This window comes from Tursiops truncatus, chromosome 1, assembly GCF_011762595.2.
Source record: "Tursiops truncatus isolate mTurTru1 chromosome 1, mTurTru1.mat.Y, whole genome shotgun sequence".
Taxonomy (NCBI): domain Eukaryota; kingdom Metazoa; phylum Chordata; class Mammalia; order Artiodactyla; family Delphinidae; genus Tursiops; species Tursiops truncatus.
The window spans coordinates 68,956,676-68,980,640 of record NC_047034.1 but is presented as its reverse complement, the minus strand read 5'-3'; the positions used below and the strand labels follow the sequence as shown (position 1 = coordinate 68,980,640).

The 23,965-nt window shown below is 39.3% G+C and overlaps 2 protein-coding genes across 2 annotated transcripts in view; both read right to left on the bottom strand.

Annotated features, from left to right (window-relative positions):
- Nucleotides 1-23,965, bottom strand: part of LOC109549579 (C-reactive protein-like) — a 77,714-nt gene that overhangs the window by 21,509 nt on the left and 32,240 nt on the right.
- On the bottom strand, nucleotides 1,813-15,076 carry LOC117313047 (C-reactive protein-like). Its single transcript, XM_033860437.2, is given in 3 exon segments — nucleotides 1,813-14,867; nucleotides 14,946-15,016; nucleotides 15,019-15,076. Coding segments are annotated over 3 exon segments (345 nt in total). The 3' UTR covers nucleotides 1,813-14,651.

Sequence of the window (23,965 nt, the reverse complement as noted above, 5' to 3'; positions counted from 1 at the left end):
TCAAGCCTTGCAGCTGACAAGGATGGGTGCCTGAGTTGTTTCCATGGGGATTTACATTGGCCAGCACCTTTTCTGGGTAGCCAGCTGCAGAGGGTCATCTTGAACACGGTAAAATAATTAACACTTACCTCTCAGAGGTTTTCTTCAGAAATTCAGGGATAGTTTGAAATTAGGACAACCAATCAATATAATTTATACCACCTTGACAGACTTAAATGATGACATCATAAGATTATTTCAATAGATACCAGAAAATTTAGAAAAAATATAATTTATCCATCGTAAGTAAGAGTAAAAAGAGTAGATACTAAAAACTTAGAGCAAATATCACTCTTAAAAATGAAATTTTAGAAGCCTCCCTTTAGGGTCAGTGACATGACAAGTTGCCTACTATCAACTTACTGCACTGTCCAATACAAAGCAGCAAGACAAAAAAAAAAAAGTGATCTGATGATCAGAAAAGAAAGATGTACAGTGATTTACACATATGATTGTTTATATTTAAAATCCTGCAAAACCTGCACATAAACTATTAGAATCAATAGGAGTTCAACATTTGTGCTGATATAGGATAACCATGAAATGCATTAAAAATGGTTCCCACAGCAGAAATCAATTAGAAAATATGACTTATAAAAGATCCCAGTCACAATAACAATAAAACCCATACAATACCTGGAAGTAAGCACAATGGAAATGTGCAACTCTTTTATTTAAAAAATTATAAAATATTATTCAAGGACATAAAAATGAATAAATTGATAGTTAAATTATACCCATCAATTAACCCAATACCATGATGGTGCTAATGCTCCCCAAATTACTGTATATGTTCCATTAAATATGTTCATGTACTATGACCCAATAATACTTCTAGGAACATAACCTATAAAAACTTTCTCAGAGACATGTGCAAGGAAATTTTTTGCAGCATTGCTTGTAATTGGGGAAAAAAATAGAAGGAATCCAAATGTCCACCAGTTGGGAAATGCATATTCATATGAAGAAGCGGTATACGTCAGTTAAAAAGGATGAAATAGATAAGTATACACTCTTCTCTGCAAAAAATAGAAGTGTCTGGCTGCAAATTAGGACATATATGATTGGTAACTGAAAGAACAGTGTCAGAATAATATAGAAGTTATATCCATTCGTATGCCATCTTCCCTAACAGGTTAATGTTGTGAAGCAATAAAGACCACACTTTCTCACCATTAAAGAAAATACTTAGTAAGATATGGAGATCTTAATGAAAAGGCTGCAAGTTCTTTCTAAGTGCCATTAGTGCATGCAGTAGATGGTTTAGTAGCTTCAAAAATTGCCGTGCATTTCATAGCATTAAGCTATATTGTGGTGCTGCTTGTGCTGATGAACAAGCTGCCAAGATATTTCTCTTCAACCTTTAAAAACAACCATTTTTGATGATTAAAACTACACTAGGGATCAGATTTTAAATTTTGATGAAGTCAACATCTATTGGAGGTGATTGCCCTCAAAATATGCGTCTAAAAGGAGGTTGTGTGAGTACTGGGCTGAAGGCTGCAAGAGCGTGACTAATTGTGAGACTGGTGAAAGTGTATGAAAAGCCTTCACCATGCTGATAATTTGATTGGGATTGTTACTGTTCATGTTAGTGCTCTGGTGTGTTAGTGTATAGGTTTTTCTCTTTTTTTTTTCTTTTTAACATCTTTGTTCTTTACAATGTTGTGTTAGTTGCTGCTGTATAACAAAGTGTATCGGCTATACATATACATATATCCCCCCATATCTCCTCCCTCTTGTGTCTCCCTCCCACCCTCCCTATCCCACCCCTCTAGGTGATCACAAAGCACCGAGCTGATCTCCCTGTGCTATGCGGCTGCTTCCCACTACCTATCTATTTTACATCTGGTAGTGTATGTATGTCCATGCCACTCTCTCACTTCAGCCCAGCTAACCCTTCCCCCTCCCTGTGTCCTCAAGTCCATTCTCTATGTCTGTGTCTTTATTCCTGTCCTGACCCTAGGTTCTTCAGAACCATTTTTTTCTTTATTTTTTTAGAGTCCATGTATAATATGTTAGCATACAGTATTTGTTTTTCTCTTTCTGACTTATTTCACTCTGTATGACAGATTCTAGGTCCAACCACCTCACTACAAATAACTCAATTTCGTTTCTTTTTATGGCTGACTAATATTCCATTGTATATATGTGCCACATCTTCTTTAACCATTCATCTGTCGATGGACACTTAGGTTGCTTCCATGTCCTGGCTACTGCAAATAGAGCTGAAATGAACATTGTAGTACATGAGTCTTTTTGAATTATGGTTTTCTCACGGTATATGCCCAGTAGGGGGATTGCTGGGTCATATGGTACTTCTATTTTTACTTTTTTAAGGAACCTCCATACTGTTCTCCATAGTGGCTGTATCAATTTACATTCCCACCAACAGTGCAAGAGTGTTCCCTTTTCTCCACACCCTCTCCAGCATTTATTGTTTCTAGATTTTTTGATGATGCCCATTCTCACGAGTGTGAGGTGATACCTCATTGTAATTTTTATTTGCATTTCTCTAATGATTAGTGATGTTGAGCATCCTTTCATGTGTTTGTTGGCAATCTGTATATCTTTGGAGAAATGTCTATTTAGGTCTTCTGCCCATTTTTGGATTGGGTTGTTTGTTTTTTTGATATTGAGCTGTGTGAGTGGCTTGTAAATTTTGGAGATTAATCCTTTGTCAGTTGCTTCATTTGCAAATATTTTCTCCATTCTGAGGGTTTTCTTTTTGTCTTGTTTATGGTTTCCTTTGCTGTGCAAAAGCTTTTAAGTTTCCTTAGGTCCCATTTGTTTATTTTTGTTTTTATTTCCATTTCTCTAGGAGGTGGGTCAAAAAGAATTTTGCTGTGATTTATGTCATAGAGTGTTCTGCCTATGTTTTCCTCTAAGAGTTTTATAGTGTTTGGCCTTACATTTAGGTCTTTAATCCATTTTGAGTTTATTTTTGTGTATGGTGTTAGGGAGTGTTCTAATTTCATTCTTTTAGATGTAGCTGTCCAGTTTTCCCAGCAGCACTTATTGAAGAGGCTGTCTTTTCTCCATTGTATATTCTTGCCTCCTTTGTCATAGATTAGGTGACCATAGGTGCGTGAACTTATCTCTGGGCTTTCTATCCTGTTTCATTGATCCATATTTCTGTTTTTGTGCCAGTACCATACTGTCTTGATTACTGTAGCTTTGTAGTATAGTCTGAAGTCAGGAAGCCTGACTCCTCCAGCTCCATTTTTCTTTCTCAAGATTGCTCTGGCTATTCGGGGTCTTTGTGTTTGCATACAAATAGTGATTTTCTTTCTTCTAGTTCTGTGGAAAATGCCATTGGTAGTTTCATAGGGATTGCACTGAATCTGTAGATTGCTTTGGGTAGCATAGTCATTTTCACAATGTTGATTCTTCCAATCCAAGAACATGGTATATCTCTCCATCTGTTTCTATCATCTTTGATTTCTTTCATCAGTGTCTTATAGTTTTCTGCATACAGGTCTTTTGTCTCCTTAGGTAGGTTTATTCCTAGGTATTTTATTCTTTTTGTTGCAATGATAAATGAGAGTGTTTCCTTAATTTCTCTTTCAGATTTTTCATCATTAATGTATAGGCATGCCAGAGATTTTTGTGCATTATTTTTGTATCCTACTACGTTACCAAATTCATTGATTCACTCTAGTAGTTTTCTGGTAGCATCTTTAGTATTCTCTATGTATAGTATCATATCATCTGCAAACAGTGACAGCTTTACTTCTTCTTTTCTAATTTGGATTCCTTTTATTTCTTTTTCTTCTCTGATTGCTGTGGCTAAAACTTCCAACACCATGTTGAATAACAGTGGTGAGAGTGGGCAACCCTGTCTTGTTCCTGATCTTAGAGGAAATGGTTTAAGTTTTTCACCACTGAGGACGATGTTGGCTGTGGGTTTGTCATATATGGCCTTTATTATGTTGAGGAAAGTTCCCTCTATGCCTACTTTCTGCAGGGTTTTTATCATAAATCAGTGTTGAATTTTGTCGAAAGGTTTCTCTGCATCTATTGAGATGATCATATGGTTTTTCTCCTTCAATTTGTTAATATGGTGTATCTCACTGATTGATTTGCATATATTGAAGAATGCTTGCATTCCTGGGATAAATCCCACTTGATCATGGTGTATGATCCTTTTAATGTGTTGTTGGATTCTGTTTGCTAGTATTTTGTTGAGGATTTTTGTATCTATGTTCATCAGTGATATTGACCTGTAGTTTTCTTTCTTTGTGACATCTTTGTCTGGTTTTGGTATCAGGGTGATGGTGGCCTCGTAGAATGAGTTGGGGAGTGTTCCTCCCTCTGCTATATTTTGGAAGAGTTTGAGAAGGATATGTGTTAGCTCTTCTGTAAATGTTTGATAGAATTCGCCTGTGAAGCCATCTGGTCCTGGGCTTTTGTTTGTTGGAAGATTTTTAATCACAGTCTCAATTTCAGTGCTTGTGATTTGTCAGTTTATATTCTATTTCTTTCTGGTTCAGTCTCAGAAGGTTGTGCTTTTCTAAGAATTGGTCCATTTCTTCCAGGTTGTCCATTTGATTGGCATATAGCTGCTTGTAGTAATCTCTCATGATCCTTTGTATTTCTGTGGTGTCAGTTGTTACTTCTCCTTTTTCATTTCTAATTCTGTTGATTTGAGTCTTCTCCCTTTTTTTCTTGATGAGTCTGGCTAATGGTTTATCAGTTTTGTTTATCTATCTTCTCGAAGACTCAGCTTTTAGTTTTACTGACCTTTGCTATTGTTTCCTTCATTTCTTTTTCATTTATTTCTGATCTCATTTTTACGCTATGATTTCTTTCCTTCTGCTAACTTTGGGTTTTTTTGTTGTTGTTCTTCATTCTCTAATTGCTTTAGGTGTAAGGTTAGGTTGTTTATTTGAGATGTTTCTTGAGGTAGGATTGATTTGCTATAAACTTCCCTCTTAGAGCTTCTTTTGCTGCATCCCATAGGTTTTGGGTCATCGTGTTTTCATTATCATTTGTTTATAGATATTTTTTGATTTCTCTCATGATCTCTTGGTTGTTTAGTAGTGTGTAGTTTAACCTCCATGTATTTGTATTTTTTACAGATTTTTTTTCCTGTAATTGATACCTAGTCTCTTAGGGTTGTGGTCAGAAAAGATACTTGATACGATTTCAGTTTTCTTAAATTTACCAAGGCTTGATTTGTGACCCATGATATGATCCATCCTGGGTAATGTTCCATAAGCACTTGAGAAGATAGCGTATTCTGTTGTTTTTGGATGGAATGTCCTATAAATATCAATTAAGTTCCTCTTGTTTAATGTATCATTTAAAGCATGTGTTTCCTTATTCATTTTCATTTTGGATGATGTGTCCATTGGTGAAAGTGGAGTATTAAAGTCCCCTACTATGATTGTGTTACTGTCAATTTCCCCTTTTATGGCTGTTAACATTTGCCTTATGTATTGAGGTGCTCCTCTGTTGGGTGCATAAATATTTACAATTTTTATATCTTCTTCTTGGTTTGATCCCTTGATCATTATGTAGTGTCCTTCTTTGTCTCTTGTAATAGTCTTTATTTTAAAGTCTATTTTTTCTGATATGAAAATTGCTGTTCCAGCTTTCTTTTGATTTCCATATGCATGGAATATCTTTTTCCATCCTCTCACTTTTAGTCTGTTTGTGTCCCTAGGTATGAAGTGGGTCTCTTGTAGACAGCATATATATGGGTCTTTTTTTTGTATCCATTCAGCCAGTCTATGTCTTTTGGTTGGAGCATTTAAGCCATTTACATTCAGGTAGTTATTGATATGTATGTTCTTATTACCATTTTCTTAATTATTTTGGGTTTGTTATTGTAGGTCTTTTCCTTCTCTTGTGTTTCCTGCCTAGACAAGTTCCTTTAGCAGTTGTTATAAAGCTGGCTTGGTGGTCCTGAATTCTCTTAGCTTTTGCTTGTCTGCAAAGGTTATAATTTCTCTGTCAAATCTGAATGAGATCCTTGCTGGGTAGAGTAATCTTGGTTGTAGGTTTTTCCCTTTCATCACTTTAAATATGTCCTGCCACTCCCTTCTGGCTCGCAGAGTTTCTGCTGAAAGACCAGCTGTTAACCTTATGGGGATTCCCTTGTACGTTATTGGTCATTTTTCCCTTGCTGCTTCTAATATTTTTTCTTTGTATTTAATTTTTGACAGTTTGATTAATATGTGTCTTGGCATGTTTCTCCTAGGATTTATCCACTATGGGACTCTGCACTTCCTGGACTTGATGGACTATTTCCTTTCCCATATTAGGGAAGTTTTCAACTATAGTCTCTTCAAATATTTTCTCAGTCCCTTTCTTTTTCTCTTCTTCTTCTGGGACCCTTATAATTTGAATGTTGGTGCATTTAATATTGGCCCAGAGGTCTCTGAGACTGTCCTCAAATCTTTTCATTCTTTTTTCTTTATTCTGCTCTGTGGTAGTTATTTCCACTATTTTATATTCCAGGTCACTTATCTGCTCTTCTGCCTCAGTTATTCTGCTATTGATTCCTTCTAGAGAATTTTTAATTTCATTTATTATGTTGTTCATCATTGTTTGTTGTTCTTTAGTTCTTCTAGGTCATTGTTAAATGTTGTATTTTCTCCATTTTATTTCCAAAATTTTGGATCATCTTTAGTATCATTACTCTGAATTATTTTTCAGATAGACTACCTATTTCCTCTTCTTATTGGTCTGGTGGGTTTTTACCTTGCTCCTTCATCAGCTATGTGTCTCTCTGTCTTCTCATTTTCCTTAACTTACTGTGTTTAGGGTTTCCTTTTGCAGTCTGCAGGCTTGTCATTCCCATTGTTTTTGGTGTCTTCCCCCAGTGGCTAAGGTTGGTTCAGTGAGTTGTGTAGGCTTCCTGGTGGGGCAGGCTGGTGTCTGTGTTCTGGTGGATGAGGCTGGATCTTGTCTTTCTGGTGGGCAGGACTGCATCCGGTGGTGTGTTTTGGGGTGTCTGTGACCTTATTATGATTTTAGGGTGCCTCTCTGCTGATGAGTGGGGTTCTGTTCCTGTCTTGTTAGTTGTTTGGCATAGTGTGTCCAGCACTGTAGCTTGTTGGTCATTGAGTGGAGCTGGGTCTTAGCATTGAGGTGGAGATCTCTGGGAGAGCTTTTGCCATTATATATTACATGGAGCCAGGAGGTCTCTCATGGACCAGTGTCCTGAACTCGGCTCTCTCACCTCAGAGGCACAGGCCTGACACCCGGCTGGAGCACAAAGACCCTGTCAGCCACATGGCTCAGAAGAAAAGGGAGAAAGAAGAAAGAAGGAAGGAAAAAATAAGAAGATAAAATAAAGTTATTAAAATAAAAAAAATTAAAGTAATAAAGAGGAAAAAATGAAAAAAAAAAAGAAATAAGAGAGTAACCAAACCAAAAAACAAACCCACCAGTGATAACAAGTGCTAAAAAATATATTAAAAAAAAAAATTGGCAGACAGAACCCTAGGACAAATGGTAAAAGTAAAGCTATGCAGACAAAATCACACAAAGAAGCATACACATACACACTCACAAAAAGAGAAAAAATGAAAATATATATATATATATTTATTTACAAACAAGGAAGAGAGCAACCAAATCAATAAACAAATTTACCAATGAAAATAAACTCTAAATACTAAACTAAGATAAGCATAAGACCAGAAACAACTTAGATGCAGAAAAGAAAACCCAAGTTTACAGTTGCTCCCAATGTCCACCGCCTCAATCTTGGTATGATTCGTTGTCTATTCAGCTATTCCACAGTTGCAGGGTACATCAAGTTGACTGTGGAGATTTAATCCGCTGCTCCTGAGGCTGCTGGGAGAAATTTCCCTTTCTCTTCCTTGTTCGCACAGCTCCTGGGGTTCAGCTTTGGATTTGGCCCTGCCTCGGCCTGTAGGTTGCCTGAGGGCGTCTGTTCTTCGCTCAGACAGGCCGGAGTTAAAGGAGCAGCTGATTCGGGGGCTCTGGCTCACTCAGGCCGGGGGGGAGGGCGGGATACGGATGTGGGACGAGCCTGCGGTGGCAGAGGCTGGTGTGATGTTGCAATAGCCTGAGGCGCACCATGTGTTCTCCTGGGGAAGTTGTCCCTGGATCACCACACAGGCTTCTTGGTGGCTGCAGCAGCAGCCTTAGCGTTTCATGACAGTCTCTGGTGTCTGTGCTGACAGCCGCAGCTCGCGTCCGTCTCTGGAGCTCATTTAGGCGGTGCTCTGAATCCCCTGTCCTCGTGCACCCCCAAACAATTGTCTCTTGCCTCTTAGGCAGTTCCATACTTTTTCCTGGACTCCCTCACAGTTAGCTGTGGCGCACTAGCCCCTTCAAGCTTTGTTCATGCAGCCAACCCCAGTCCTCTCCCTGGGATCTGACCTCCAAAGCCCAAGCCTCAGCTCCCAGTCCAACCCTGTACCGGAGGGTAGCAGACAAGCCTCTCAGGCTGGTGAGTGCTTGTCGGCACCAATCCTCTATGCGGGAATCTCTCTGCTTTGCCTTCTGTACCCCTGTTGCTGCACTCTCCTCTGTGGCTCCGAAGCTTCCCCTCCGCCACCCCCCCAACTCCGCCAGTGAAGGCGCTTCGTAGTGTGTGGAAATCTTTCCTCCTTCACAGCTCCCTCCCAGAGTTGCAGGTCCCGTCCCTATTCTTTTGTCTCTGTTTTTTCTTTTTTCTTTTGCCCTACCCAGGCACTTGGGGAGGTTCTTGCCTTTTGGGAGGTCTGAGGTCTTCTGCCAGCGTTCGGTAAGTGTTCTGTAGGAGTTGTTCCACATGTAGATGTATTTCTGATGTATTTGTGGGAAAGAAAGTGATCTCTGTGTCTTACTCCTCTGCCATCTTGAAGGTCTCCCATGCATAGGTTTTGAGTGGTCTGTCCCTAATTATCTATGGTCTAGTTATCCCACAGCCCTGCTATTTTTAGTGCACAATTATGCTGAACATGAGGATTTTCAGAAATGCACATATCACATTATAGCAAAAAAAAAAAAAAAGCCTTTATTTCAAAAGGGCTGACTCTTAAGACAAAGTTTAATAAAAAAGGCAAGTTATAAAAGCTACTTAAATGATATCTATTACTCAGCTTTTAGAATTCAAGATATTATATAATGTATATAAATATCTACATATGTATTGTGTTTATAAAGTATTTTATAATAAATCATTTATGCTAAAACCCCACAACTCCAGTCTAATAAGGAGGGAAACATAAGATAACCTCAAATAGAGGGACTTCCTACGAAATACCTGACCAGTACTCTTCAGAACTGTCAAGGTTGTGAAACACAAGGAAAGACCCAGAAAATTGTCACAGACCAGTGAGGCTTAGGACACATGATGACTAAAGGTAACGTCATGTCCTGGATGGAATCCTTGAACAGAAAAAGGACATTAGTATAAAAACCAGGGAAATCTGAATGAAAACTGGAGTTCAATTTATAGTAATGGACCAATGCTGATTTTCTTAGTTTTGACAAATGTACCACTGTAATTCAAGATGTTAAAATTAGAGGAAATTGGGTAAAGGGCATAAAGGAACTCTCTGCCTTATTTTCGCAACTTATCTATAAATATAAAATTATTTCAAAATTAAAAGTTTATTTTAAAAATGTCAACTTATTGAAAAAATATGTAAGAAAGACAGCACTGGGACAGAGGGTAAAGTTTTCTTTAAATTATTTGAGTTTTAGTTTTAAAAATTCTGATGCAAATTTCCAGTTCTTGGTAAGATCATTTCTCAAAATAAAAAACATAATTTAGAAAAAAAACCAGAATATTTTTAAGTTAAAAATAACCAGTAGAAGAATGTATATACATACAACTTCCAAAAAACTCAAGAGAGAAAATGTAAGTGTTGAGGTATAAGGATGCTTATAAATTCTACTCTCCTTTCCAACGGAGTTTTGAAACAATTGAGAGAAATTAAGAAGGCAGACAGAGTTCAAAGCATTGACTTTAAAACTGAAGGGGCTGGGGAACTTGGTTGGTGAAGATGACTTAATACCAATCCCCAGATATAAAAAGCTTTACTCACCCAGTCCCAGGTGGTGCTAGACCAGACAGATTACTCTTCATAGGTGAAGAGTATTTACTGTCAAAGTCACCAAATTGCTGAGAGTAGACCCAAACAAGTGCTATTTGCAGACAGGTAGGTCCCAACACACACACACACACACACACACACACACACACACACACACACGGAGGGGAGAGAAAAGGACTGACATACATATGCTCAGTTCCTTATCCCAAAGTCAATAATAGGAGAAGTCATTCCTTTCAGAGTAAATGACAGATATACTGCTGGTAAACTGGTTATCTGGAACAAAAAGCCCTGATTTGTAGTGTTTGCTGGTTCTATGCTTTAAATACTCCCACTAGGGCTGATTTCAAACTACCAATGTGATGTCACTGAATGCAGAGTTGGGAAGAAGTGTACCAAGCCTGTGTTAGCCAGCTTCAGGACATGACTGACTTCTCCCCTGGAGATGAATGAGGATAAGGGAAGTGAGGTCAGGGACATTCCTCTAATGCTGCTTTCATCCTGTGGAAGGAAACATCAGGAATGGGGAGCGAATATTTCATTCAAAAATACCTCTATCTTTTGTTCTTTTAATCTAAAATGGCTCAATTAATATACCTGTGACCAGCCAGAGATGTAACTATCCCCAGTGCTCCTTCATAAATTCTCCTATGACTGCTGGCAGAATAAATAGTCAGAATAATAGAATAATTAAATTAACTCTGAGGCCATGCTACAACCAAGTCTAAAATTAACTCCCTACTTTTCCCAGTTCAAATTATTTCTAGTCATATCATCCAAATATGGTTCCATCAAATGTTCTGCAATGAAATTAAATGACAGTATTAATGTGTTTCAGTAATAATTGCCCACAACATATAATGCCCAAATCTAAATACAAAACTCTTCATCATTAAATTTCCAGGGAGAGATTAAAGTCTAAAAATTACATTCCCTCGTAAGTAAAGTCCAAAGTCAGATTTTCTCACCTTGTGAGTTAAAAATCCAAAGAAATTAGCCTTTAAATTCATTCTCCCCAGCTTCTAATTCTGCTTTGTCTCAGCCAGCATCACACTGCAGAGACATATTCCCTCAGCATCTGCAGCCTGGGCTTCTTCCACCAAGAGGAGCATGGCTCCTACAAGCCCTGCAAAGTTGAATGAGCTCTTTCTTTAAACAGTTCAAAGAGTTCAACAGAGCACACAAGATTACCACAGCATTGACTCCCACCTACAAAATGTAGAAAACAAGCTACTACCACAGCTACTAAATCAGATATCCCAGACAAAATTATTTTCTCCAAACCCAGGACTCAATGTTGCCAAAGGCAATAATAGAAACCTGTAATGGTTGAGAGAATGAAAATAGTTGAAGAAAATTTTGGTTTAGCTTCACAAGACACAAGTGAACTGATGTCGATTGTCCTGAGTCAATATATAAACTCATTTGGGAGCAATCCCTTGAGAGATTAATCTGAAGTCCATGGATTTACCCCTGCTGGGAGAGAATTCTACTTCTGCTCACTCTGACAGCAGCACTGGGGACATTGGAAACCTTTTGAACAGTTTAGTAATCTAGGATGTTGGCAATGCCCATCACCATGTCTCATTTGATACATCTTCCTTTTTGTTTCTGTGTGATCAAATACTCTTGATTCCCATCTACCCCTTTGAGTCTTATGTTTTTGACATCTCCTGTTTCTGACACCCCCTGGGAGCTCCCACCTAATTGCACAGCCTCAGAAGTACATTCAGGGCAGGAATGTTTGCTTCTGGGCCCCAGAAGCTGCTGCCATTGCCTCTTCCTGAAGAACTGTTCAGGCTGGTAAAGTACATTTGGGAAAGGTCTCTCTCCTGTCCTCCCTTTTGTTTCATCTTGGTCATCACCCTAAGCAGATCTCTGAACTGAAATGGTTGTTGATGCTTCTGAATCTCAGCCTGTGGGGCCAAATACACTACTTAAGAAATCACTTTGGGACTTCCCTGGTGGCTCAGTGGTTAAAAATCTGCCTGCCAATGCAGGGGACACGGGTTCGATCCCTGGTCCAGGAAGATCCTACATGCCGTGGAGCAACTAAGCCCATGTGCCACAATTACTGAGCCTGTGCTCTACAGCCAGTGAGCCACGACTACTGAGCCAGCGAGCCACAACTACTGGGCCCTCATGCCACAACTACTGAAGCCCATGCACCTAGAGCCTGTGCTCTGCAACAAGAGAAGCTACGCAATGAGAAGCCCGCGCACCACAACGAAGAGTAGCCCCCGCTTGCCGCAACTAGAGAAAGCCCGCGTGCAGCAGCGAAGACTCAACACAGCCAAAACTAAATAAATTTTTAAAAAATCACTTCATGAGCTTTCGATGCTCCAGGCCATCTCTGAACAGCATACTTTCTGCCACATCACTTTCTTATGTAATTAACAAAGCCAGAGCCAACTTTGGAGGGGATGATGTGACTTAGGTAAAAAATAAATAATAAAATATACTTGCTATTCAAATGTAGTTTCAATATAGTACCACCTAGTACCCCTTTTCAACCAGACTGCCACTCCTAAGCCCCTTGAATACAGAAATTCCAGCACCACCACCACTGGTCTTTAGTACACTCTGTTCAGCTACAGATCTTGCTTTGGGACAAGAACTAATTCAGGTGTGACTGGTAAGTGAGGGAATGATATCAGTGTAATATAGATGTTGCATCGTTGTTTTTTCTCAGCCAGTTACTATTTTCCACCACCAAGTAACAGCAGCTATCACAAAGTACACCAACACAAGGGAATACAGCAAACTGGAGGAATGCGGAACCAAATATTCTTCCTGGGTCCACCTGGGCATGTGCTCTGTCTTAGAAGTACTTTCTGTGCTGTCTCTCATCTTGATGCATTTTGCCTTTATCTCCACTACTCAACCTTTACTTATACACCTCTCTATCAAGTTAGATTTATCTGGGTTTTTTTAAGGTAAAGTCCACTATTTGGTTATTGTAACTTGATATATAAATGATAATAGTTTTATTGAAATAGTCACTGTTTTGGACATTGAGCCAATTACATCATTGCATAAGTTTTTGATGTTATGCCCTAAACCATATTTCCCCCCATAATCCCTATTACTTTTTAGGATATAATTCTAAAGAACAAATTTTCTCCATGATATATTGTATTACAGCATAAATGTCAACATTGAGAAATATTCACAGAGAGATTAAATATCATATGAGATCATTTATATGGGATTTTCTATTTTTAAGATCGGGCCAAATACTTAAACCAAATTCTGACAATGTAAAAAGTCTATACGGGAAAAAAAAAAAAAAGTTTGGGCTCCTGGAAATCAGCAACAAACAGCTGTTCACCTGAAACCTGCTAATTTAAGTCTCGATGATAGAAAATTATGAAGAAACTGTGTAGGGGTCTTCAGTAAAGACTTTTCCAGTAGCAGGTAGCATGAATCTGAAAGGATTTACTGAAAGCACTTTTATCAGGAACAAGAACCAGGAATCCAGGAAATTCTCTCTCTCCACCTTTCAACTCTGCTCAAACTGAAGGAGAATCTCTCACTCTTAATTCAAAAGTATGAATAGAGAAATAATCCACCTAGTCCAGTTTGGGTCAGGAGATCACCATTGGTCCAAATCAAATGTAGTCAGTGATTTAAGAGCGCGTAGTGGAAACACAGTTGCCAAAACCCACCCTTGGGGGTGGAGTGGAGGCTTAGTTATGGGAAGAAAGGGGCTGGGACCAACGTCAGAATACATCTACTATGTAGGGAATCAGAAGACCTGCATTTCATTTCCACTCTGAGCTAGACTATTACTTTTGCAGCCATTCGTTTCCTCTCTAGGTCCTCAAACTCTGTGCCATAAGGGCTTTGGTCTAAAGCATCCCTTTTCAAATTGTGTTACTTGGAAAGAAGGTCTCTGGGAAAGAATTAGGGATTTCACCCACAGCTAACACCTTCCAAAAAATAGTGAAGATTTAAACAGCTTAAAAAGATATACATTGCTTCTACCAGTTTTTGTTTGTTGTTGTTGTTTATTTTTGAGGGGGGGGTGTTACCATAAAGTCTTATTTGGTCTCAAGTTTTCAAAAGAAATGTATGAAAACCATGATTCCATGTGGTCTCTAAGGTACCTCTAAGCTCAAAATCTTCCTCAGTTCTGATCCCCAGTGATTACTGCTTCAATAGGCTGCCTACTAACAAACACTCCCGTCAGGTGATGGTGCATTGAAGAGGGACAGGGGATTCCCCGGCGGTCCAGCGGTTAGGACTCTGTGCTTTCACTGCTAAGGGTGTGGGTTCAATCCCTGGTCGGGGAATTAAGATCCCACAAGCCGTGGGGGTGTGGGGGGAGGGAGAGCAGTCCCAACACAGCTTAAGCAAGGTTCCAAAACGTTCAGCAAACAAACACTGAAGAGCCTGACACATGGGGAGAGAGAGGTTTAATCTCCGAGGTTTGCCCTTCAGGACATGAACACTGAGAGGATCTGAAAGAACCTTGGAGCCACACCCGGGGCTTGGTGAACACTTCGCCATGCACCTCAGCCATTGGTGCCCTCCAAGGTCAGGACATTAGGACTGAAAGTCTCACTATGATAGACACTGTTAATCTCAACTGGTGACAGCACAGTCCCACAAGTTCACATCTCCAACATCTCCCACCAAAGACTGATTATCAAAGTTACCGCCAAAGGAATCCTGCTTCTGTCCCTGCAAATGCTTCCCTTTGTCCCCATAGAGAATCCCTTCCTTCTCCAGACTCCTCCTCACTGTGGGATTCCCATCCTCCCAGAGCTCTGCAATCCCTGGGGCAGACTCCCAGACCACCTAGAGGTGCTTTGGACCAGGAGAGCTCTACGGGATCTTGAAAAATGTATCAGAACCACCCACAAACCCACTACACACTTCAATCTTTTCTTTAAAGAGGAGGACCTCATTTTCTTGCTCCAGGTTGTTATATGCCTAGAGACTATATCATGGGTGAGGTTAGCATAGAATCTATCATAATCTGTGTGCCAGGCCTTGATGGGCTCCATCTCCAGTGCAGCAAAGGAATCATGTGACTCGATGGGGAACACAAAGGCCACCCTTCCCCTCTCTGTTGGAGAGAAAAGGAGATACAGGAAAGAAGTTAGACAACCTGGAACACAAAGATCTCTTCTCTCACTTCTCCATAAAATTAGGAGACCACATATCTCACTCTCTCCCTTAACCCTCCTCCATGCTAAGAGTTCCCTGGACCAGCTTTGAGCAACCTCAGTTCCCTCAGGCCAGACCACAGGCACAGCCTTCACCAAACTCTACCTTCCTGAGCAAAGAACACTGAGAGTTGATGAGCACCAGGAAACATGGCAACAGCTTCACCATGTCTGCTCACCGTGCCAGCTGAGTACAATCAGGTCTTGAGGACACGTTCATGGAGAGGATGAGGGAGGCTGATGTCCAGGGCCTTGATGACTCAGATGCCACCTCTCAAGACCTACTCCTTTCTGGGCTTATATCCACAGCATGGGGGGCCATCAATGTTGGTGTGTGAATGATTTCCCAGACTCGCCCCCTTGGGACCAGGAGTCAGGGCTCCAGGGCTAAAGGTAGCAGAATCATTCCGAAAAAGGGACATCGATTAGGGTTGCATTGTGCTGGAGTTCCAACTCAGAAAATGATTGGAAACCTGGGTAGTTAGGGGAAGCCAGTTGTGTCTTCCCAGGCTTGGCTACACTCTGCCCATGTGGCCCCTCTTGGAGGCCCAGGGAGGGAAAAACTGAGCCAAAAGGAATAAAGTTTTCACTTCCATTTTATGGAATAGACATGTCTCCCTTCACCAAGGGCTGTGACAGGGGCAACCTGGATACAGACCCTGCAGAGGTGTAGAAGGGAACGATTACTAGTGCAAAGAATGCTTCAAAGCTGCATTATAGGGCCAAGATTCGAAGCTTTATCAGAAAAGGAAGGAAAATCATCCTCAGCAGGGAAGTCTATGTGGGTTACATATTAGAGATTCCTGTGACTGCAGAGGTCCTGTTCCAAGAGGTACAGATTCAAAGTCAAGGAAGGCGAAATGTATTGGGATGGGACAAAAGGATGTCTCTGTCTCCATATTATGGTCTGAGTTCCCACCCTGCTCCCCATTTCTCCACTTCTAGGTCTCCAGGGAACAACCTGAACAGAGAGCCCATGCTTCGGGGGGTAACACAATTGAACAACAGAGCTAGAAAGAACTTTAGAGATTATCCAGCCCCTACACCTCAGAGATATTGGGTGACTTGTCTGAAACCACACAGCCTGGTGTTCCTTACTGGTCCAATGCTATTGCCCTTCCCCTGTCCTACTGGGAGGACCTGGAAGGGCAGAAACCCTGTCCATATTCAGGCCAGGAGCCAGGAACGGTGGTGATGGGACCTCCTTGGGAATGTTCACTGATGAATAGCAGACTTGAAAGTACCCTTGTTGTGCAACCACCTTGCCCAAAGCTTTTCCTTTATAATTGAGGACGCTAAGGTCCCAACAGCTCTTACATCCCTCTCATGAGCTCTATGGATTCAGCTTGTTTCATCTGTTCTTTGTTGTCCTAAATCATAAATAAAACCCAGAAAAGAGTCAGGGTTGTCTTAAAGCAAAAGACAAGGTTTATTGTTTGCAAGGTTTGCAAACAGGGGATATGTGCCCAACGTACATCCCTGGAGGGTGAAAGAGGTGAGGGATTTTCAGAAGCAAAACCTGCAGAAGTCACAGCTGGGGGACTTGCAAAGGGGACTGGATGGCCCTTGCAGCCTGACTGCAAGTGCTCAGCCTGACTGCAAGTCTTCTGTGATTGGCTGTCACTGGAGCTTCTCGTTGGGGGCTTTTCCAGGTAGGACCCTTAGCGGAATCAGAAGTCCTTATAGTTGTTTGTCTGTGGTTTTTCTAAGAACACAAAGTATGTGATTGAACGCCAGATCTGTCATGACTGCCTGGTTCCATTTTACTTTGGGTCCCTGTTAGCCACACTGGGTCCATTTTCTATGTTCCTTCCACAGGGGATACCTCTTATTTCTACTTTTCCTTAGGGGATTATTTTATTTTTACTTCTTCAAAGACCTACTCAGTCTCTTGGGCTTCTCGCTTGATTTGCTACAGAATCAATGTCTCTCAACAGTTCTACTCCATTTATTTGCTATTCCCCCTCCATGTAAATTTACAGACCTTTTGCTTTAGGTTTTGTTTTTCTTTGCTACCATAAACAGTAATGAAACAGATGTAAGGAAATAAAAATAACTAACATGAGACGGATGAAATCTGATAAAGCACTCATAGAAAAAGTTATCTAGATTCTTTCCAGGTTCATCCTTTGCAGGTGTTGTTCTTTAGAGTTTTATGAGTTAGTCTGCACTCACCAATAAAGTCACTTCATCTCTGGCTACAGGACTCAAGAATCATCTTACCTCTCTTCACAGGGACAGGACTACGTACCTGTGGGCCAGCTACTACAGTTTCCAGGAGATTCTTAGACCACAATGTTAAATATAAGGTACACACACACACAGATTTAGTGTTAAGTCTGTTCAGCATGAAGTTCAGGCCACACTGTTGGTAATTTCTACTGAAGGCCACAGTGGTAAATTTTGTAAACTAGTTTGTTTCACTCAAGACCCACATCCTAGCTTACCTTCCTAACCTATCCTACTTGGAAAGCTAAAAGCTACACTTCCCAGATCATTTGCTGCTAAGGTTCCCCATCTGACATAAGCTTCGCCAAGCAGTAACACTCACAATTTGGATGCACGAAGACTTTCCAAGGGAATCGACTTGCAAATCCTCAACTTCCATGTAAGTCTTTCCTGGAACCGAGCCCTCTGAGCACACATTTGTTCTTGAGGCATCTCATAGGCTGTCCTTTCCTACCTCCTGTTTCACATTTACAAATGAAAAGCACAGACTGACTGACTTTTAAGGTGTACGTCTTTCTCCTTCTTCACATGTATGCACAAAGTTTAGTCATGATGTCTAATAAAGTTAATGGAATGATTTCTGATATTAATACATGGCTCTAACTTACCTCCAAAAGCCAAACCCCAGAATTTGATACATGTGTTCACACGTATTTGCAGAAGAAATACCATGCCTTTTACGGCATTGTTTCATAAAATCTTAGCTTCACACTACATTAGGTTATTACAAATTAAGTAACGAGAACGAGCACAATTGATATGTTATCTGATTTTTATAATTTATTATATATAATTTTTATTAAAATGGATAAGCATATTCACTCTATATCATTTTAATCTGAACCTTACTGATTTGAGTAATCTATATCACAAGATTCTTTCCATAATTTATTTCTTATGTTTTTATAATAGTCTTAGGAAATATAAATCTAAGTAGTTAGATGTATTCCATGAAAATATACAATTACTCATAAACAAAAGGTACATTGTATTGACATATAAAATTAGAATTTGGTTGTATATTTATTTGGTTGTATGTTCTAATGGAAAATCTTGTGATGCAAATTTTCCAATATCTGAATAAATTAATATTATTTAAACTCTGAAGTAAAATTTCACCCTTTTATATAAAAATATTTTAATTGGATGTTGTGATGGGTTGAATTGTGTCCCTCTAAAAGATAAATATTGAAGTCCTAACACCTCAGTATCTCAGAATGTGATTTTATTGGGAAATAGGGTTGTTGCAGATGTAATTAGTTACATTAGGATGGGATCATACTGAAGTAGAATGAGCCCCCATTCAATACGACTGGTGTCCTTATAGGAAGACGGCAATATGAAGATAGAGACACATAGGGAGGACGCCCTGTGACAAAACACAGAGATTGGAGGGATGCAGCTGCAAACTAAGGAACACCAAGGACTGCTGGCAAATCACCAAACTTGGGAAGAGGCAAAGGATTCCCTTGCAGGTTTCAGAGGAATCATAGCCCTGCTGACACCTTGATTTCAGATTTCTAGCCTCCAGAACTGTTAACCAGTAAATTTCTGTTGTTTTAAGCCCTCCAGGTCATGGTACTTTGTTACAGCACCCCTAGGAAGCTAATACAGATGTGTTTTATACAAATGTGATTTCCATTTTGAATTGTACTGTTGCTTTCTAGTAAAAGAAGTCTATATCATTTAAATTTTTTAAAATTTGCCAGTCTGTGGCTAAGGAAGAATCAGAGTGTTGAAGAAATCAGACTGAGGATTTCCTTGGACATATTAAACCAACAGTTTGGGGGTTTTTATAAGAGACCAAAGCTCTGACAAAACACAACAGAAGTTTTTCAATGAATATTCCAAGAACTACCAAAGATGAACTAAAAGCAAAACACCAAAACTAAACATAATAAATCTTACATATACCATGAATTTCTTCCTAAAAACAGTTCTGCATTGTGATCATCATAAAAAAAAAATTGTAAAACAATAGTATGAAAAATATCTCTAATGCAATGTGCAATAATAATTTACAGAACGTTCAGACTTTAAAATTAAACCAGTTAATTTTTTGTGAAGGAAGCTAAGGGCACTGGTAAAATTATCACTAAGCTTAACATTTAAACATGCTTGGCTTGGAGAGCATCATCAGAATTAGCATTGCTCATTAGGTCACTATTTTTCTAGTGAAAAATAGCAAATCTTACATAAACGTGGAAAAGGTTATAATACCTGGTTCACCTTTGATAGGTAGAAAGATTTTACGTACCAAGTCTGTCACTGACATTAAATCAATTCCTATCTGACATTATTGTAATTTGTATAGCGAATGAAATTACTGAATAATAATAGTAATAATAATAATAGTGATAATAGAAAACAGTTCTGCAACTCTGTTCTACTATAGCTACAGTTCTACTATATGCCATACACTGTTCTAAGTGCATTCCCATATTAACACAATTAGTCCTCACAATTCAGGGTAGGTACATTATCCCCATTTTACAGATGAGGAAACTGAGGCACTGAGAAATTGTTCACCGGATTATGGTAAAGATTGTGATAGACAGATTTCCCATGCCTTTCAGATAGGAAAATCCACAGGTGTTTTCAGTTAATAAATTGTGTACACTTTTACGGAGAAGAAAATGCATGCACAGGGTGACCAGTGATACTATTTTTAAAATTTAAAAACTTTTATTCACATTGATTCAGCTTATACTAGGGACATAAGGGTCTCTAAGAACAAAACTATTGTCCCAGCCAGCTTGCTGGGTCTGTGACCTGCCCTTAGAAGGGCCCCATACTATGAGAGCCAGTGCTGGCTTTAAGGCTCTGATGGTCCCATCTTGAAATATTTGATTTTTTGAACAAGGGGCCCCACATTTTCACTTTGCACTGGGCCCTGCAAATTATGTAACTGGTCCTGATTGTTACAATGACTACACAGAAATTGTTTTATGTATTTTTTTATCCATGCTTTAAAATTTGCTTTAGCTTGAGAACATGATTTTATTAATAAACAAGTTTTGGTTGCAAAAAAATGGAGTTCTGACTTGCAGGGAGTATTGGATGTTGCTATTTAAATTGTAAATATTGTAAAATCAAGGGAGTTAAGCCTGTATCTTTTTAAATTGATGTGTGAGGAAATGGGATCATCTTATCCCCAGCTAGTCGCTGCATTTAGAAGTGAGCTGGTTGTCATGGGGATACATAATAGCATGTTTATTTGGATTGAATATGAAGTCATACTTTTTCTGACAGAAAAGAAGTTGATTCGGCTGAATGGTCTGACAATGGATCATGGCTCTGTTCATTAGATAACATAAACACATGTCTCAGTTTGCTCAGGTGGTTATTTACGCCTGTTGTCCTGGCATGATAATTAGTAGCCCACCATCATTAGGTCTGATGGCGGATCATTTCCATAAATTAACTGAGTTAAATTTCCAGAGCCAATATCTTTTACCCCCCCCAAAAGTGCATCATAAATGTATGTTATCAAAATATTATAAAATTAATATTCAAAATATTCTAAACCTTTCTAAGTATATCAAGTAAAACAGACACTTCTAAAAGGCAATAGATAAAATGAAGTGTCATTGATAAGTCTTAATAAGTCTTTCCTGTGTAATTCAGAGAAATTGAAAATTAAGAAACAAATCCTTTTGCAAGGTAGGTTTAAATTTTTTTTTTGTTTTCAACAAACTTAAGGATAATGTAATCAGCTTATAGAGCATCGTGTGTCATTTTTATGATAGAGAATTTGTGATTTGCATATAGCTTGGAAGGAGTTCAAAGGATTAAGCCAACGTGCAAGTATAAAACTTGTTCTGAGCTCATCTATTTATGTGAACAAGATTTCTCAAAGAGTACATTTTAGAAGGTGGGCGTGGGGGGTAGAACTGATGTTGAAACCAGCTCATCATTGCTGTAAGTAATATTTATATTCAGATATATAAACTATTTGGGGGAAAAAAAGAATAAACTAGTCAGTGAACATTTGATTAGGAAAAAAATATTTACGTAGTCTTAAGTGACCCTCCCCAAAATACTTACTATAATAATTACAAAGACTGTAAGTAACTCTACAGGGGAGATACCTGGTTGACATCACATTAGTTAAGTGATCAAAGTTTTCAGCACTAGTAACGGACAAATTCAAATTGTGTACTCATGACTACATGAAGTGAGGGGGGAAAAATGCCTATTCGGTGATATTACTGCCAAAAAAAAAATCTAATTCTAATCATGAGGAAACAAATAACAAAACCCAATAGGAGGACATTGTACGAAGTAATTAGCTTGTAACCTGCAAAAGTGCCAATGCCTTGAAAGTGCAAAGAACTCTTTCAGACTAAAGCGACCTGACAGTTAAAAGTGATGTGAGATCTAGACTGGATCCTTTTGCTATAAAAAGGACACATTTGGAACAATTGGTGAAATTTGAAGAGGCTCTGAGGATAGAATGGCAGTACAGTATCAATGCTAGTTTCTTGGTTTTGATGGCTGTATAGTTATAGAGGAGAATGTCTTTGTAGGAATTATACAGTAAAGAATGGGGGGGCAGGTAATAGGGCTTTACGTTGGCAACTTACTCTCAAATGGTTGGAAAAACAAAAAGTTCTTTGTATTAGTTTGGGGATTGGGGGAAGAACCACCTTCAATGGACCCCATGTTAACTCAGAGAAAAAACAAAGTTCTTCAAATGACCAGTAAGTCCATCCATGACCAACCCCTCTCCTCTACTTGAACCTCATCTCGCACAAGGTCCCCTTTATGCACTTGGCTCCAGCCACACAGGCTTTCTTGCTTTTCCTCAAACACATCAGTCACACTCCCACCTTAAGACCTTTGCCTTGGCTGTTCCCTCTGCCTGAAATGCTCTTCCTCCAGAATTCTACCTAGCCAGCTCCTCATCTCCTTCAAGACTCCTTCAAATGTCATCTTTTCAGTGGGGCTTGCTAGAACCACCTTACATTAAAAGACAAAAAAAAAAGAGTCTAACATCCTACACTCTTAATTTCCAAGCCCTGCTCTAGTTGTTTTGGGTTTTTTGTTTTGTTTTGCTTTGTTTTGTTTTTTTCAGAGCACTATCCCCTTCTAAATATCAGGCAATATCATTGTATATTATGTTTATTATTCATTGCCCGCATCTCCCACTAGAATGTAAGCTCCATGGGAAGAGAGATTTTTGTTTTGTTCACTGATTTATCCCAAATTCTTAGGACAGTGTCTTGCACATAAATATTCATGGAATAAATGAAAGAATTTCCATTTCTGGGTGAAGATTAAGATATATTTGAAATAATACCTTGTAGTTTTTAATGGTTTTAATTTCTCAAAATAAAAAAAAGAGATTAAAAAAAGAGGAAGTAAAGAGTAGGACTTCCATTTCCGGCAACATAACAGACTTAAAAAGCTTTAAATATAAAAACTTTAGAAATTCTGGGTAAAATATAACAAACATACTTTAAAATGCACAGTTGAACTACAAAAAAAGCAAAGGAAGTCTGAAGAGACAAGATAAAAAGAAGAAGAAAAGTCAGAGTACAAGATACTAAGGGTGTATGGTTATCTTAGTTGCCCAAATCTTGGCTTCAGGGACAGGAGACAACACTATTTGTACACAGCTGTGGAACAGGAACTGAGACCACCCCCTCACCCTCCACCCACACCGTACACACAAGTACACATAATGCCAAGATCAACTTAGGTCTACATCCTCACTGAAATAGTTACAGAAACAGGAAAGCATAAGCCATACGTTTTTTAAAAATTTAGCCTTGGTTAGAAAAGAAAGACCAAAGGCAAAGACTGGAAGCCTCAATTAACAATTACTAATGAAGAATCTTTTAAAGGGGGACATGGCAGGGTAGGGTGTTGACCCCAGTGGTTTCAGAAGTCAGGCATAACTAGACATCACATTTCATTAGACTAGGAAAAGGAGAGTAAATCTTTATGTACTTCCTGCCATAAAATGTAATCTCCCCACTCAAAACTTGAGGTAAATGGAGTAAGCTTCTATTCCTTAAAAACCAATGGAAGGACTTCCCTGATGGTGCAGTGGTTAAGAATCCGCCTGCCAATGCAGGGGACATGGGTTCGATCCCTGGTCTGGGAAGATCCCACATGCCGCAGAGCAACTAGGCCCGTGCGCCACAACTACTTAGCCTGTGCTCTAGAGCCCGTGAGCCACAACTACTGAGCCCACGTGCCCACTACTGAAGCCTGCATGCCTAGAGCCCATGCTCTGCAACAAGAGAAGCCACTGCAATGAGAAGCCCATGCAGTGCAACAAAGAGTAGCCCCCTCTCACCGCAACTAGAGAAAGCCCGTGCACAGCAACGAAGACCCAACGCAGGCAATAAAAAAAAAAAAGAAAGAAAACCAATGGAGCCCAGAAACTAAGGAAGTGCTCAAAATCAATAAATAATAACCCACAATGATAGGGGTATATCAAAGGGACACAGGAGCCAACTGAAAGCTGGAACGATTTGGCCAACAAAA